The sequence below is a fragment of the Cydia splendana genome, chromosome 3 (assembly GCF_910591565.1).
Source record: "Cydia splendana chromosome 3, ilCydSple1.2, whole genome shotgun sequence".
Taxonomy (NCBI): Eukaryota; Metazoa; Arthropoda; class Insecta; order Lepidoptera; family Tortricidae; genus Cydia; species Cydia splendana.
Window position 1 is genome coordinate 22,099,575 of NC_085962.1, and position 16,513 is coordinate 22,116,087.

The 16,513-nt window shown below is 40.0% G+C and overlaps 1 protein-coding gene across 1 annotated transcript; it reads right to left on the bottom strand.

Moving 5' to 3' along the window:
* Window positions 1-2,637: 2,637 nt before the first annotated feature.
* LOC134806606 (uncharacterized) lies at window positions 2,638-10,925 on the bottom strand. The gene is made up of 10 exons (XM_063779929.1): window positions 10,805-10,925; window positions 10,423-10,617; window positions 10,010-10,114; window positions 8,770-9,025; window positions 6,372-6,499; window positions 5,671-5,865; window positions 5,251-5,522; window positions 4,631-4,724; window positions 3,470-3,637; window positions 2,638-2,897 (listed from the first exon to the last, which is right to left on the bottom strand). Exons 1-10 carry the CDS (start codon window positions 10,835-10,837, stop codon window positions 2,730-2,732), a joined length of 1,614 nt encoding a protein of 537 aa, XP_063635999.1. The 5' UTR covers window positions 10,838-10,925; the 3' UTR covers window positions 2,638-2,729.
* Between the last annotated feature and the right edge of the window lie 5,588 nt (window positions 10,926-16,513).

The following is a 16,513-nucleotide window of genomic DNA, read 5'->3' on the forward strand; positions in this document are numbered from 1 at the left end:
TGTGTATAACATATTTGCATATTTATACTGTGATTACCCATTTTATGAAACGTCCGCTAAACTAGCACAGGTCCGACGCTGACAGTGGTCACGGGCGTACTGGCGTGAGGAATAGGCGCAAGGTATTGCCGCGTAGGGTGTAATTTAGTAGGCAAAATGTTGAATTCATCAAATGATGAATGAAAAAATTAACGTATCGATAAAAGGACAAGCAATAATGAAGATTTACTTAAAAGCTATCGACTGAAGTAAGTTTCATATACATTTTCGTCCTAGTACTTCTAACATAAGGAAATAAAGACTGTGTTAGGCATGTTTTCAACTTAAGATTCTATCGAGAAAATAATGAGCCGTCGTGTTTCTGACAAGCAATAACGTAGTTCAAGGACTGAAGTTATACATACTAGAAAATAATGCATGAAATCCTTGTAAAAGTCTGTAAATATGGTGACAAAAAAGTGCATTTTACTACACACCGCGCCTTAATGTAGACAATTTGATGTAGATTACTTATGTGTCAGAACATTTATTGCTACAAGTCACCGTATACGAGTTATTTATAAAAAAACTACAAAGGGACCTTAAACCCGATGACTGATAAGTTCATCAGCGTCACATAACATAAATTGACCTCCGCATTGGATAGACAGCAACATTGAATGTTCCAGTAATCAAAGAAACTTAATTGCTAAATTGGAAATCAAAATAACTAAAATGGGCCAGAATCACCAATTTTAAACTACTACGTTTAGTGCTCATCGATGTTAGTGTCGTAAGCGCCATCGACAATAAGGTCCCTTTTCATAGATAATACCACATATATAAGGTTCTACGAGTATTTTAACCATTTCGGCTCCTAAAAATCGTGTAACGTACATTGGGACTTGAAACTAAGTCCTGCATGGATGTCAGTGTGTTGTCAGAAACATATTTATGAATTAGAAAAGTATAATTTTGCCTTTTATCAAATCACATAATTTTTTTCAGATATTTTGCGTATTAAGTTATCCAAATAACGGGTACAAATAAGAAATCCCTATCACCGTTATGAACCCTGGCAGGGTTGACACACTCTTTATTTCATTTACGCGAGCGGAGCTGCGGGCCCGTCTAGTTACTAATATTTCTTTTGAGAAAAATATTTCGTTGAAGAAATGTGACGTCACACCAGGGGGGAGGGGTTTGCCAAATGTGACCAAGTGTGACAAGGAGGGGGGAGGGGTAAAAAAACCTAGAAATTCGTGTGACGTAATTAATGGATGACCCCTAAGTAAGAAGTTAAACAGTCCCCGTACCCTCAGGGCGGTGACAAATAAGCATACAGTCCTTCTGTTGGCAAGCAGTCACTGTACACTATAGGGAGCTGACTATCAAGGAAAAGGATGTTGTAGGAATGAACAAATTGGGAAGTTTGCGATTCTGGAAATGGACATGTTAGGAAATTACGAATAGGGAAGTGATAATTTAGGAAGTAGTCAACTTCGGAATCTATAAAGTGACAACTTAGGAAAAGGACGATGTTGGAGTGGACGAATTAGGAAGTGGACAAGTTTGATGGAAAGAGACAAATTTGGAAGTGGCCAAAGTCGACCGGAGGGGAATGACACTCTACCAATACGACGGTTATGTCAATTACACAAACGTGCACGGTGTGTAACGGGATGGGTAAGTAATATATAATAATAATATAATTTTATTTGGCGTATTAAGCGGGACGCGAGTCGCATTAACCGTGAAATGTAATTTACGACCTCAACTAAATGCATGATCTACTCATACTCAAACAACAAAATATCTGCAAACAAAAGATTATACGAGTATAGCGCCAACTGCGCGCCTCTGGGCTGTATCTTATTCTTTGAACCTCGTGGCGGTGCAGCGATACAAATTCACGTATACTATCGCAGTGAGCGGGGTAAGCAGGTGGTGCGGGTACAGAGCGCTTAGCTCCACCTAGACGCTCAAGGGCATTGGGCCTACCTATCGTCTTAAATGTACAGCGACAATTTTAGTCTCGTACCTACTGTAGCCCATCTAGTCCACTTTAAATACGCCCTGAGAAGGCACTATCAAAAACTAGTCCTTTAGGGTTATAATCGCCCAAATCTAAAAGAAAACCGAAATTTTCGCGGGTTTTTCGATATTTGACAAATTTGCGTTCGGTGCTCAAAGTCACAAACTTGTATTATTCATTAGGCTAACATCATAAATAAGTCTGCAAAAAATCAGAAGTAACTAATAGGATTTGACGCAAAAGAGCCAGGTTACAAAATTCGACAAAGTTACTGAATTAATAGGGTAGGATGCACTTATGAATGGACCTAAAGCTCGCTACCGATCTAAGGGACGCAGCCAACCACTCCTGCCATATGCGCACAGAGTATGCTTTATCCTGGCTTGAACACTTAGTAGTTGCAAAGAGAATTTAGACGTCTAAATTCTCTAGTAGTTGCCACACGACGGTCACAGGCGGCCAGACAAGCCCAAGCGAAGGTGACGAGAGGACCAGGATGCATTCGAAAGTAATTGACAGGGAATTGCTAGGGACAGAGACCAGTGGAATCATAAGAGTCCGAGCAGTAAAATACTCTAACAAACCAAAAAAACATTCACAAGCACGTGTCAATGAACCGTAAATACAATTTAATACCATTTATTTGAAAATTAACTAAAATAAAATTAGATTCATTACCAAACAGAAATTACACAATTACACTTAAAAAAAAAGCTTAAATATTGAACATCTCCTCCAGGCGTATCGAGTAAGGCACGTCGTGCACAGTGGTGAAGTTGACAGCTTTGGAGCGCGCCACCACGTCCGACACCACTTGGTCGCGGTACTCCTGCCAGCGGCGCGCCGACACCAACTCTTCGAACAGCTTACGCTTATTGGGAATCTGCGAAACAAATTGTAATACACATTTGTTTACCCACCGCTTTACGTTCCTAAGACTGTGAAAGTAACTTTTCCGACTTGTTTGAAAGGCTCAGAATTATGTGATTGCTACATTTTCATTGTTGTCAAAATTCTAGTCTTTATCTTATCTCATATCTGTGGTCGTGCACGCAAAAGGACGTCAAGTGATGCCAACTCTAATAATTGCTCGGAACAATGCTGAGCCGAAATTGAGCCGAGTTTGCCCGAAAAGAGGAGTGTCTCCCCATTGATACCTACAGCTCAGCGACCCAAAGATGACCCTTGTAAAACTGCTTCTTAGGACAGATAGGCAGGGCAAGACTATATTGACTAAAAGCATCGTTACCGGTATAACTAAAAATCTAAATATCTCATCATACCATTCACAATATTTATTTGATATTATAGAATAGTATTTAGGTAAGGATAATGATTGATCAGATTAGTTAAATTAAGTGCAAAAATATACATAAACAACCGTGATACCGAAATTTAATACCGGTTCGTTTTTATGAAAAATATACCGGTATTCGGGCCCTGACTAAAAGTCACCTTCTTCTCGAGATAGTGCTGTATCCGTGTCCAGATGTTGGCAGTGTTCCGCTGCAGCAGCCAGACCTTGGGCAGCAGCATGCAGTCGACGGGCGTGACCGCGACGATGCGCCGGTCGCGCATGTTCTCGCCGAAACCGAACGTAGAACCAGGGTTGAAGATGCATACCTGCAGAATGAGTTAAGGTACAGATAGATAAACATATGTATTGGCCCGCATAAAAATGTTCTCATACATAGAAGTTAGACTAAGAAAATTCTGCAGAGATTTTGACAGCACACGCAGTGCAAGTGTTATTTATACGTCATCATTTCATAGAAGTTTGACGTTTAAAACAACACCTGCACTGCGTGTGCTGTCAAAATCTCTGCAGACTTTTCTTGGTTTTAACTCTATGTGTACATTAGGTACATACAAACATTATAGGTAAAAAGGCATTTTCGTTAGGATCAATATTTAAACAGATATTAAGGGCGAAACTTCACACCTTATTACCTGCGCTGCGGTGCAGGTACTCAATTAATATGCTTCGGCTTTATTAACTAGAGTCAGACACAACACACACAACAACAACACATATTTTTGCTATCTGGACATATATGGCACTCTAGTTAATAATGTAAAAGATGGAAGATATTTCGTTTAGTCTAAATTAAGTTCCCCGCAGTCTAAATTACCCCCCTGCACCTTACAGCATTTTGGACACTGCCAAATTTAGGGACCATGGTATAATAATATACTCCGCCTGGTACTCCATTCCCGTCTTTTCTAGGTCACCTAACTGACACAAGCCTACGTCATCATGCGACAGCGCTATATGATAATATGCGATAGCGCTATATATAGCGGCCATGTTGTTGTGACGTAGGCCTGTGTCACTCTGGGAATAGAAGGCCATGTTTTATTAGACTATGTTAGGGACAAGTCAATAAGAAGTCTTTCCAGCAGATTAGCAAACGGCTAAGTCATTCTCTCTGACCAAGATGCATTTTATGGAGCTAATGCTCATAAAGTATAATTAAGGTCTTAAAGGTTTGTTTCTACGAAATTTCGTATTATTTTTATAGAAACAGCTTTATGTCCTTAACTAAAAGTCTTGGATTCTGAAAACACTTCACTATGTTCCGGTTGGGATGTTAATGACAGCGGAGCTTGGCTAACCTGCATGAAACATGTTCTTAAATCAGCTGATCGCAGCTGTTCGGTCTTATTCTTGGAATCCTCTTGTGAATCGGCGGGGACTGCCACACTTACTCTGAAATATCATTAAGAATTCTATAGTCAATTCAGATGTTCGAAAATAGAGACTGCGTTGGGGAATCAAAACCACCTACGCTCAAGTAGTGGCGTCTAAAATCGAAACGCATGTTACGTACGCATGATACCTACGTAGAAACTTACAATAAACAACGAAAGTCGGTCCTACTTTTGCCGTGTTTATTTGTATGTTACGTCTATGAAAGTAGGTACGGGCCTACGGGTGCTCTGGGGAATAAATAGCGCGCAGTTTAAAAATATTTTATCTTTAATATTAATAATCGTAGGTTCACATTCACAATAATGAGCTTGAGATACAAGCTTGAGATACAATTACTCGCGCATTTTTACAAACCGCTCGCTCTTGGGCGGGGCGACATGATTCGCTTAAACTGTTCAATTTCTTCAGTGTGTGCAAATCATTGTATTAACGAGGTCATCAAAACTGTTAATTTTAAAGTGAAGTACTTAATAAAATCTTAATAAATCGATACTGCCTGATAAGTGGTATAAGAAAAAGTAACCTGACAGACTGCCTGTGTTGACTAGGAAGCAGAAAATTCTGAGTGCTTTCCTCACTGCTCGGTGGCACATCCACAAGTGTGACCGATTGCTCTCCCTTTTTCTCACTTTCTGATTTCAACAAGCGACTGCTTCTCAAAACCCCTTTGCTCGGTCTATGCTGAGATGTGGCTGCTTCCATCTCAGATTTATCTTCAAAAGTACTTCTTCTCCTATTTTTATAGGCGGCAAACCATTTTTCCTCCAAATCTTTTTCACTTTCCTCTTCAGGTATCTAAAAATATGGTCACCATTAAATTTATAAGTTTGGTTCGCCCGAAAAAGTTGTTCAAGTGCTTAAAATATTCGTAAAATAAATTTAGGACATGACATGGACATGAATAGTTGGAAGTGTTGGGAACCCTTAGCAGGTAGGTACTTACATAGGGATCGTACAACGTATAGTTGTTGCGGCTGAGGTGCTTACTGACGATAACCTGCAGCGACTCAATCATCTGGCAGCGCCCGGACAGTACGAAGTACACGAAATTCGGCACTCCTGCTCCGTCCCCCAGCACAGTCTCGTTCCGCTCGTATGACTTCATTTTCGCTACTATACAGCCTTCGCGCCGGGCTACCTGATGTAGTAACAACTTTTTTAGTACAATTCATTTGATATTTATCACTAGCTTTTCGGTGAAGTAAAACATCGTGAGGAAACCTTCTTCTTCTTCCTCGGTCCCTCACTGCTGAGGATCGCGACCATGTATGCTACGTCTCCACAGTGTGCGATCATAGGCCAAATGGGTCACGTACTGCATGTTGCCGCCAACCACCCTCTTCACAACATCAGACCATCTCGTGGGTGCTTTTCCTTGCGCTCGCTTGCCCTCTATTTGACCCAGGATAATCTGCCTTTCTAGGTCGTGCTTTTTAGACCGCATGACAAACCTGCGTACCTGTGAGGAAACCTGCGTACCTACATCTGCGGAATAAATTCTAAGTTGTATGTATAGGCCCCAATCCGCATCCCTCTCGCGCATGAGAGGAAGCCTGTTCCCAGCAGTGGTAGGTATATACAGGCTGAATTATTAATTAGTACTATGGGACCTTAAGAGGCTAGGTAGTTAAGTAGGTATCTCACCTCATCGAAACTATCGAAGTAAGTAAACGCTGACATGGCGCGTCGCACCTCGTCCCATTGCTTCTGCAATGACTCCTGCAGTACATTCTTAAAGTCTTCCTTCATCAACGCCAACAACTCACAGTGACCTTCGGTAAAACAAATTTCGATGAGATTCGAGAAAAGGTCGCCCGTGAAGGAACCTTACATTGCACCAAAATTAGTTTGGTAACTTTAACGATATAGAAAATCAAAACTGTATGTAACATATATTAATTATTTGAGTAGGTATTCAGGTAAAACCGTAGTATGTTGTATTGTAACCCCAGTTAACCATCACATTTGGTTACTTGGTAACGGCAAACAAATATTGACCGCCAAGACACTGTCGACTTGCAGCGATGTCTTGAAAGGAAATAATGTGTTCACTGTAATTAGCTGAATTTTATTTAAGTACTTCTGCTCTTGATAAAGGATCATGCCGAATTTGGCCTGCGATTCGATAAGCATGCTATATATACGATAAATTTTATCATATTTCTTACAATCTCATACATATATTCGATTCCAACGGACACTTGTTAGTAAAGAAAATAAGTTAAAGAGTAATTAAACCAAATCAACACATCCCACGCCATTAGATTTCATAAATGGACGTTCAGAGCCCAGTGAACGGGCCAGAGCCAAACAAAAAAGTATGGCAGCAAAATACTTTTCTACGATGTTCCTGTTGATGCTAATAACGCTCACTTCAAAGAAAAACCTTCATACCACTAACGACATACTGTTTTAAGCACTAAGTATCAAAATTGCAAAAAGAACTGCGATACAGTAAAAACTTTTTATTCTAATGACTTTCATTGTAACATACCCAAATGACTTAATTCAAAAGTGAACAGCGAACGAATATGGAACGAATAGAGTCGCTATGGATTGTGTTTTCACATTAATTATTACATATTTATTTGATAGTATTGTATGAAATCTAGAAGAGCACCAATTTACAATTAGCTTTCACCGGCTTTCCCCACTGAAGTCGTTTTTTACTTCTTTAAAATTGATTAACTTTTTTAATAAAATCTTATTTGATATCAGGGTATGAATATGAATAACACGAAAGTAGTTAAGACTTAAAAATACATTAAAATAAAGGGAAAAATATAATATAAGTATCTAACTTTTTTTCATAAATTACCTATATGATAAACCTACAAAATAGGAATTCTAACTTCTTTGAAATAAATTAAGTTTATTATTAAGTGCCTTTTAGGCAAACATTTGTTTTTGAAACATTCTTTTTTGGAATGAGCTACTTATCGAATTCATTATAACAATCCTGTGATTGTTAAGTACTGTATTTCTTCTCTCTCTGGAATTAAAGTAAATATGTTTACTTAAGTGATTGGTTTTACATTGGATGCTATAACAATTTTTACTATAAAACAGCTCTAGTTGTTATAGTCTATTCCGGTTCGCATGCTATGTCTTATTCATTTAAGGAAGTCGTATTAAATATATTATTTTATATCAAAAATGTATTACCCTAATACAGTCAACACTAAAAATATGGGTGTACAAATCATCTCAAAAATATGTCCCATAACTCTTATGTCAGTGAATTAAGAACTATGGGACATATTTTTGAGTAAGTTGTTTACGCCCATATTTTTACCGTTGACTGTACCAACTCATTCGTTTTTTGTTCCTTGACAGCCTTTAAACGTCCAATATCATCGATATGTTTACACTATTTACGGCACCTTATTGTTGTAATAAGGCTTAATAATATTTAACATGGCCCGATACAAGGCAGAATTCCTAACCTCAAAATCGTAGATAAATTCCGCTTTTATAATGTTCTGTGAAGTGTCCGTGAATTTCTAATAACTATCGGGACTTTCATTTCATGTTTGGAGCCTAACAATATACCACCCATGTTTAGCGAGTGTTGGGCCAAATTTGTATGGGAGCGGAACATCATCCTTTAGATAAGTATAAGAAGTACTAAGTAGCTATAAAAAGTGTCGCGTACAGTATGGATGGACCAAACGAAGGCCAATCAAATGATAGAGGGTGAAAAGAAGAATTAATGGTTTTTGAGAATTAATCGTATTAAGTCTACATACCTACTTTGATAAACATCAGAACATGTTTCAGTCATCCACGTTTAAGAAATAACATAAACGATCTCAAATCTATCGAAATAAGAATAAAAATTGTCAATGTATTAAAATATCGACACGAACGAAATGTAAAAAAAATCTACACACCACCTTAACGTAGGTACGTATGGGCAACAAGGTCGCGTACACATATTTTTGGCACTTTGTCCGTGTCGATATTTAATACCTTGACTGTATAACTTTAAATAAAATGGACCAAAATACAAAAAAAATAGAATAACACTAAAACATATTACCATTGGTGGTGACAGTAGCAGTCCTCGGTATATTATGGAGCAGCGACACCTCCCCGAACATGTCTCCGGCGGCCATGGTGCCGACGTCGACCGACACGTGCTGCTGCAGCAGCTCGTCGTACACCAGCTGGCTGACGGTCACGTCTCCGGTCACCACGAAGTACATGGCGTGGGCCTCGTGGTGCTGACGCACGATCACGCGATTCGGACCGTAGTACTTGAAGTATGTCGCCGCTGCGAGTTTTCTCTTCACGTGCTTTTATATCAAGTCAAAATATTCAATTGCAAGGCAGTAGGAGGCAGAAAAGTTTGAAAACTATATCTACTTTTCCCTAAACAGAACACGATACCGAATATGCCCTTAAACGGATCCCCAATATTTTTGTTACATATCCTGTATGACTCATATGCGCCTTAGGGGGTAGCCGTTTAAGAAGTGTGCTCTTATGGTAGATATCACTAGCACTAGCCGTCCTCTAAGGGCCGACGTTGCAGTTGGCGTGCAGTCGGCGTGCAGTTCCCATACCTACAAATTGCAGTCGGGTTGCAGTTGGTCTGAACCGGCCCTAAGCCGGATATGAAGGATATGGTGGAAATATTCGCTATTAACCGGCCTGTCTCGGTAATTATTAATCTCGGTGGAGGGCCGGGCTGGCATCCCGGGGTCGCAAGTTCGAGTCTCGCCCGAGGCAGTTAGTTTTCCATGTTTTAAGATGATGATTAAAATATTACATTTTTCCCCGTCAGGCTCTAGTGGCAAAAGTCGGGACAACGTGAGGAAGATGATGATGATGACTAAGGAAGCTAACTGGGTGGAAGGCTTAGCACGCGACTCCGTTTAAGGGCCGGCACCATGCATATTAGGTGGCCGGTACAGAACGATCTGCAACCTGACTTCAACTTATATTATATGGGAACTGCCCGCCGACGTTGCAGTTGGCGTGCAGTTTGCGTGCAGTTTCCATACAAATTGCAGTGGGTTTGCAGTCCGTCTGTATCGGCCCTAACTCGTAACTCGCGACTACATAGGTACATATTAAGGTAAGTACCTGCCGTACCTACATACCTTATGTCATAAAATAAATCCTATCAAACTTTAAGTTTTCGAACAAAAAACAACTAATCCCAATAAACAACACAACGAGATTCTAATTTCTCTAACAAACATTTCGAACGAAACGTTCCGAACATATCTACTTAAGTATAAATAAAATCTACCATCACAGTAAGAGTCACCTACATTAGGATAACGTTTGAAGCACTTCAAGCCACCCAAAATGCGGTAGAGATATTGCTGTTCTTGCGGTGTTCGCTCTTCCGCAAACTTGTTCAGTAATGCTTTATCCTGAAAAAAATAGCATAAACGCGCAAAGCTTAACGCAGATGGCTCTACAATCGTTTAAAGAAAAACAGATGTCTTTAGATCAGCTTTAGATAGGTAGGTATGCCAGTTCCATAGAAACACAAACCACAGATATTACAGAGATTGTTGTTCCTGACAGTTATAAGATAAGCATATATTATTTTATACTACGGGTTTTTAACGGCATTTATACGTAAATCCCTGCCATACGTGTAATTTCATACTACTACAGTGCAATTTTTGGTTCATCTATCTACACTCAAAGACATGGAACAAAAGTGACATCTAACGTTTATGTTCAGCAACTGTTTCTTCTTATGCTTGCCCCTAACGGCTTGCTCTACCCGCCGCTTCACGTCGTCCAAACCCTCGTACTCGTCAACGCCCTCTATGAGCCAGTACCGGTTCTCGAGCACGAGCCGTCCGAGCGCGCGAAACTGGCATTTCGCGCGAAACTTTATGCGCATTAGTTCTTGGACAGGATCCTGAGACGGTTGGAACATTATCCAAATTATAAATTCGGCGTGGCCAAAATATAGGTAGAGTCTGTGCGGAAAGAGAAGAGTCGTTGAATGTATGGGGCTTAATACATTCCACGACTCTTCTCTTTCCGATAAGATAAGACTATATAGAAAATGATCTAGTAGAAATAATGGTATCAATATCACATACGATTTTTATCGATGCTTCATTTTTCGGTGCCATTTTAAACTTATAAAAATAATTAAATAATTTAACACGCTTGATAAAATATATAACAAATCAAAGTTGACGATAGATGGGTATGTCTAATATTGGTCTAATATCATAGAAGGTAGGATCATATAGAAGTGGTATACGCGTGCCTCGGTGAGGGACAAAACATACGCAAATGCGCAGCAAATGCGACACTGTGATTGGTCGAATTCATTTGATGCCCACCATTATCCATACTAAAAAAAAGGTGGGGAACAAATAAAATGTGAGACTGTGACAAGGACAAACAATAATAGCTCTTTCGCTGCTACTCCTACTGAAAAGCCCCCTCCAAACTATGCGCGTGAATCGCGGCTACGCGCCGCGATTCGCGCCCAAGTGTGGAGGAGTCTAAAGATACATAAGACTATCCCGTTCTGTCAGTTACCCCCACCACTCATGCCAGATCCAGGTATATCCTAGATTCATGTCTAATATGCACCTAATATGTGTCAAAGATATGTGTCAAATTTAAGGCAGATAGGTTTGTCGATGGAGCTTTATAACTTTTTCAAAATCTCTAGGTAGGTATAGGTTTAATTACCTTATTATGACCGGTTAGGCCTATGCGCACGGGCGCTTGTTCAACGCGCGTTAAAAAAGCGTTTGAATGACACAAATGGATACATCATAGAGTAGTATAATATTAGTGTCCGACCGAAACATGTTTTTTTGCCGAAACCGAAACCGAATGTTCGGCTTTGGCTCTAGTTTCGGCCGAAACCGAAACCGAAACCGAACCTTTTGTAGATTTGTTAAAATCGTTGAAAAAATGTCATAAAACCGCTTTTACACACATATTATGGGGCTGTCAACACCCAATGTCCTTGAAATTGATGTTACTTAAGCAGTTTTTTAAGAAAATTACTAGAGTTAGACCAAGATAATTCTGCAACGATTTTGATAACACACGCAGTGCAAGTGTTATTTTAAACGTCAAAACTTCTATGAAATTATGACGTAAGTATAAATAACATTTGCACTAGTTGCACTGCTATCAAAATCATTGTAGAATTTTCTTGGTCTAACTCTATTCATTCACCAGTCAAGCTAACATGTAGATATAGGGTCAACTAAAAAACCAACCATAAACCCTAGCGCAGCGAGCGCGAAATTTTTTGTTCATAAATATCGCAAGGCCGGGTACCGATCTTCAACTGGGCCTTATAGTCCGAAGTTCCCCAGTGAGGCGAACTTTCATGCGAAGTCAAAGCCGTGCTTCAGGCTTCAGGATAAGTAGTTGAGCACAGACTCCAACCAATGTCCATTGTGACCATTGTATTAAAAAGCCAGACCGCAGGCCGAGCATGGTGCAGCGAGGCTAAATTCTAAGCTGATGTAGAGGAAATGTGGAACACAAACCAATGGTAAATTGAGGTAAAAAGTGAGGCTAAGGTCGAGCATTCGTATGATAAACTGTACTGGGGACACTTTTAAGAGTTTTTTATTCGTTTTAATCAATTGTCAACTGTTCAGCCTCGCAAAATATAAACTATTGAGAAAATCAACTTTGCGGCACTAGTTGAGCGTAGCCTTTAGCCTCGCTTAAAATTTACCATTAGAGGTATGTAGGAAAATGACTGAATAAGTGAGTGAATAAGAGCGAAAAAGACATCGTTCGACTCGGGCCGACCTGATACTGGGGGCCCCGACATGTTTAATCCGGCCCTGCTTAAAATTACCATTCAACGGTTCTAATATCTTTGTTTTTTTGACTTATGTATCTGAAATTTAAATCACAATGTGTAAATATTTAATACCTAAACCGTTAACGAGTAATATTACACAAATAATCCACGTTTATTTTTATTACAATAGTTTTCTTATTATTTCCTTAAGTGCTGGTGGCCTAGCGGTAAGAGCGTGCGACTTTCAATCCGAAAGTCGCAGGTACAAACCCCGGCTCGGACCAATGAGTTTTTCGGAACTTATATACGAAATATCATTTGATATTTAAATACTATTGGTTTTCGGTGAAGGAAAAACATCGTGAGGAAGCCGGACTAGTCCCGATAAGGCCTAGTTTACTCTCTGGGTTAAAATATCAGTCTGATGGCAGTCGCTTTTGTAAAAACTAGTGCCTACGCCAATTCTTGGGATTAGTTGTCAATTGGACCCCAGGCTCCCATTCCCATTGCCACGGCTCGGCAAAAATTCCGGTATCACGCGAGGAAGATGATGAGTTTTCTTATTATTCTCTTGCCCAGGGCCCAGTAACATGCGACAGTGCTATCTCATTCACTCCGATACAATTAGACAGTGTGCGCGTTATAGGTATTGCCAGCCTCTTAAGACTGCGTCGACCGTCCAGTGGCGCCCTCATTAGTGGAATTGTATTTTATACTTAATAAACCAATTAATTTCTGTACCTATACATAAATCAGTATACCGGGTGTGGCCTGTAATATGAGCAAAAAATTAAACAGTATGCTGTACTCCACATACTGACCAACATTTATTCAGCGATTTTTAAAAATAACTTGGGGTTTGATTTTTAATACACTTTAAAGTTTATTCTAAGACGCAATGTATTGCGAATTTTATTATGTTTAAGGCGTGACAAGCAACGTCAATCACAATGATATGGCGTGGCGATGGCGTCCATTAAAGATAATATTTATTTTGTATGAAAGCTAGGGAGTCTAAATACTTCATAATTTTTAAAAGTTGTTGAACAAAAGTGTCACCGTTTGAGGAGTACAATCTATGTTTTAATTATTTGCTCATGTTACAGGCCACACCCGGTATGTAGGTATTCATATTGTTGTCCTACTTAATTCCCCAACTTTTGGTCTTTGTCCAAAGTACCATTTCGTAAGTTTCGGCCTGGCCGAAAGGTTCGGCTGGTTTTTGGCCGAAACCGAAACTCCAGCCGAAACATGATTTTTTGGCCGAAACCGAAACCGAAACCGAACCTTCGGTCGGACACTATATAATATATATGAGATACATGGGATATATGTGTATTTATGCACACGACGGCGGTGACGATTTTATCAAGCGTTGTTGGATTTTCGACTTTTAGCGTTGGTCGTTGATACATAGAAACGAAATACCAAAGGAAATTGGCTTTAATTAACTAGAAGTATGCATAAGATAATTAGACATATAGGATAGACATTAGGTTTCTAAAACACGTATGTCAATATCATAGACAATATGTAGAAGGCAAAAGGAGATTATATGTCATTCTCCCCCTCTATGATTTCTTCGTTCGGATCCAGGATGTAGTCGTTAAGATGTTGAGGCATCTTCTTAGACCTCGTAGATCTACGGAAGATGCGTGAAGGCGGAGCTTCTTGTGGTGGAGTACTGTAGATCTCTTGGTCATTATTAAGTGTACCTGCATCAACAGGATTTTCTTGTTCTTCGTCTAATGTGGGAATATCAGATCCTCCATCAGTAGCCGTTCCGTCGGGTATAGAGCCTTCATCAACCGATAAGGGAAGAGGCGCTAAGTGTCTGTTAGATACGGTAGACTCCTGGCCATTACGTCGTCGTACATACGAGTAGTTCGGATTACTGTGTAGTAACTCGACTTCTTCTACGTAGGGGTCTGTTTTCGATCGAACAAATTTCTTAAGTAAGACAGGTCCCGGAACGAGCCATGATGGAAGCGACTCGCCGACTGGTGTCCTCCTAGGGAAATTAAATAGCTTCTCGTGTGGAGTGGCATTTATCGAAGTGCAAAGGAGCGATCGTACGCAGTGGAGAGAAAGTTTCAAGAATTGTTCCCAGTTTTCGATGGGCAGGTTCTTCGATTTTAAGGACAGCTGTATAGTTCGCCAGAGGGTGCCGTTAAGCTTTTCCACTTGCCCGTTACCCTGAGGGTTGTAGGGAGTAGTGCGAGAAGTGGCAATGTTACATTTCTTGAGGAAACTTTGTATTTCTTCCGACATGAAGCAGGATCCTCTGTCACTATGTATATATAAGGGCTGGCCATATTCGAAGAAAAGTTCTTTGAAGCACTTGATGACAGTCGCCGAAGATGTGTCAGGACATGCGTATGCGAAAGGGTAGCGTGAGAATTCATCAATTATTGTTAGAATATATTTGTTGTTTGTGTTCGAAGGCAAAGGTCCTTTAAAATCTACATTCAAGCGTTCGAAGGGCGATAAAGCTTTAATCAAAGTGCCATTTGCTTTGGCAAAGCGTGGTTTGATTTCTGCGCATACGCGACATGAAGCAGTCATCTTTTTGACATCGTCTAAGTTGTATGGTAAATTCTTTAGCTTGATCCAGTGATACATTCTAGAAATCCCAGGGTGAGAAAGCGCATCGTGCAATTCGTATAGCTTATTATTGTTCATAAACGCGCAAACTCTTGAAAGAGCGTCAGCAGCAGTATTCTGAGCCCCTGGTCTGTAAATAATATCATACTTATAGCATGACAGTTCGAGCCTCCATCTTTCAATCTTGTCGTTTTTGATTTTGCTAGTATGATTTTGGTCGAAAATGTAGCTTACGGATTTCTGATCAGTGATAAGGATGAAATGTCTGTGATTAAGGTAGTGGCGCCATTTTCTAAGGCATTCGACGATAGCACAGGCTTCCTTTTCGACGGAAGCATGTTTGCGCTCGCAGTCCGACAAAGTTCTCGAGAAGAACGCAACCGGTCGACCATTTTGTGATAATGTCGCGGCTAGAGCATAATCTGATGCATCAGTCTCCACCGTCAAGGTTTCTTTGTCGTCAATAGCAACCAATGCTGCCTTTTTAATATCAGATTTAAGAAGTTGAAAACTACACTGTGCATTTACGTCTAAAGGGAAGTTGGAATTGTTAATCAAAGGTTGAATCTTTTCCGAAAAGTTATGAACCCATTTAGCGTAGTGAGCAAATAGCCCTAGAGCTCTCTTCAATTCTGCAGTATTGCGCGGTAACGGTAGTTTTATTAGAGGCTCCAGTCGGTCTTTATCTGGTTCAATAACGTTGTCCCTGACAGTGTATCCAAGGAGGCTGATGGAACTTTTGCTGAAATTACATTTTTGTTCGTTTAGTGTGAGATTGTACTTCTTAGCAGCGGCCATGAATTGTTGTATGTTTTTATCGTGCTCTTCTTTGTTTTTACCGCAGACTGTGACGTCATCAAGATAAGTAAAGGTGCCTTGTAAATGTTCTTTTTCAATTATGTGTTCGAGAGTGCGTTGAAAAGCCGCAACTCCGTTAGTGACGCCAAATGGAATACGTTTAAATTGCCAGAGTTTACCACAAGCTTCAAATGCGGTATATATTTTCTCTCTGTCAAGAATAGGGACTTGATGGTATGCACTCTTCAAATCAATCTGGCTAAAGTGGTTGAATTTCGCTACTTTCGAAACTATCGACTCAATGTGAGGCAGAGGATACGCATCTAGATATGTGAACTTATTGATAGTTCTAGAGTAGTCGACGACCATTCTTTTTCGATGAGATCCACCTCCAGCAACTAGTACTTGAGCGCGCCAAGGAGAGACGCTTGGCTCGATAATCCCATCTTTTAAAAGTTTAGATATCTCGGCTTGAATAAATTCTTCATCATCTTTGTTGTGACGTCTAGATTTAATAGCGATGGGCGTAAGATCAGCAGATAAGTGCGTAAAGACAGATGCTGGCGGTACTGATGCTTCCATTACGCAAATATGTAACGGTTCTCTGGTCCCTCCG

Bases quoted from the DNA above. Each gene is read 5' to 3' on its own strand.
- LOC134806606 (XM_063779929.1), bottom strand. From the start codon at position 10,837: ATGGCACCGAAAAATGAAGCATCGATAAAAATC. The intron at 10,115-10,422 runs GTTAGATGTCAC...TATTTTTTTCAG, and splicing joins AACAGTTGCTGAACATAAAC to GATAAAGCATTACTGAACAA. The intron at 2,898-3,469 runs GTGACTTTTAGT...TTTGTTTCGCAG, and splicing joins AGCACTATCTCGAGAAGAAG to ATTCCCAATAAGCGTAAGCT.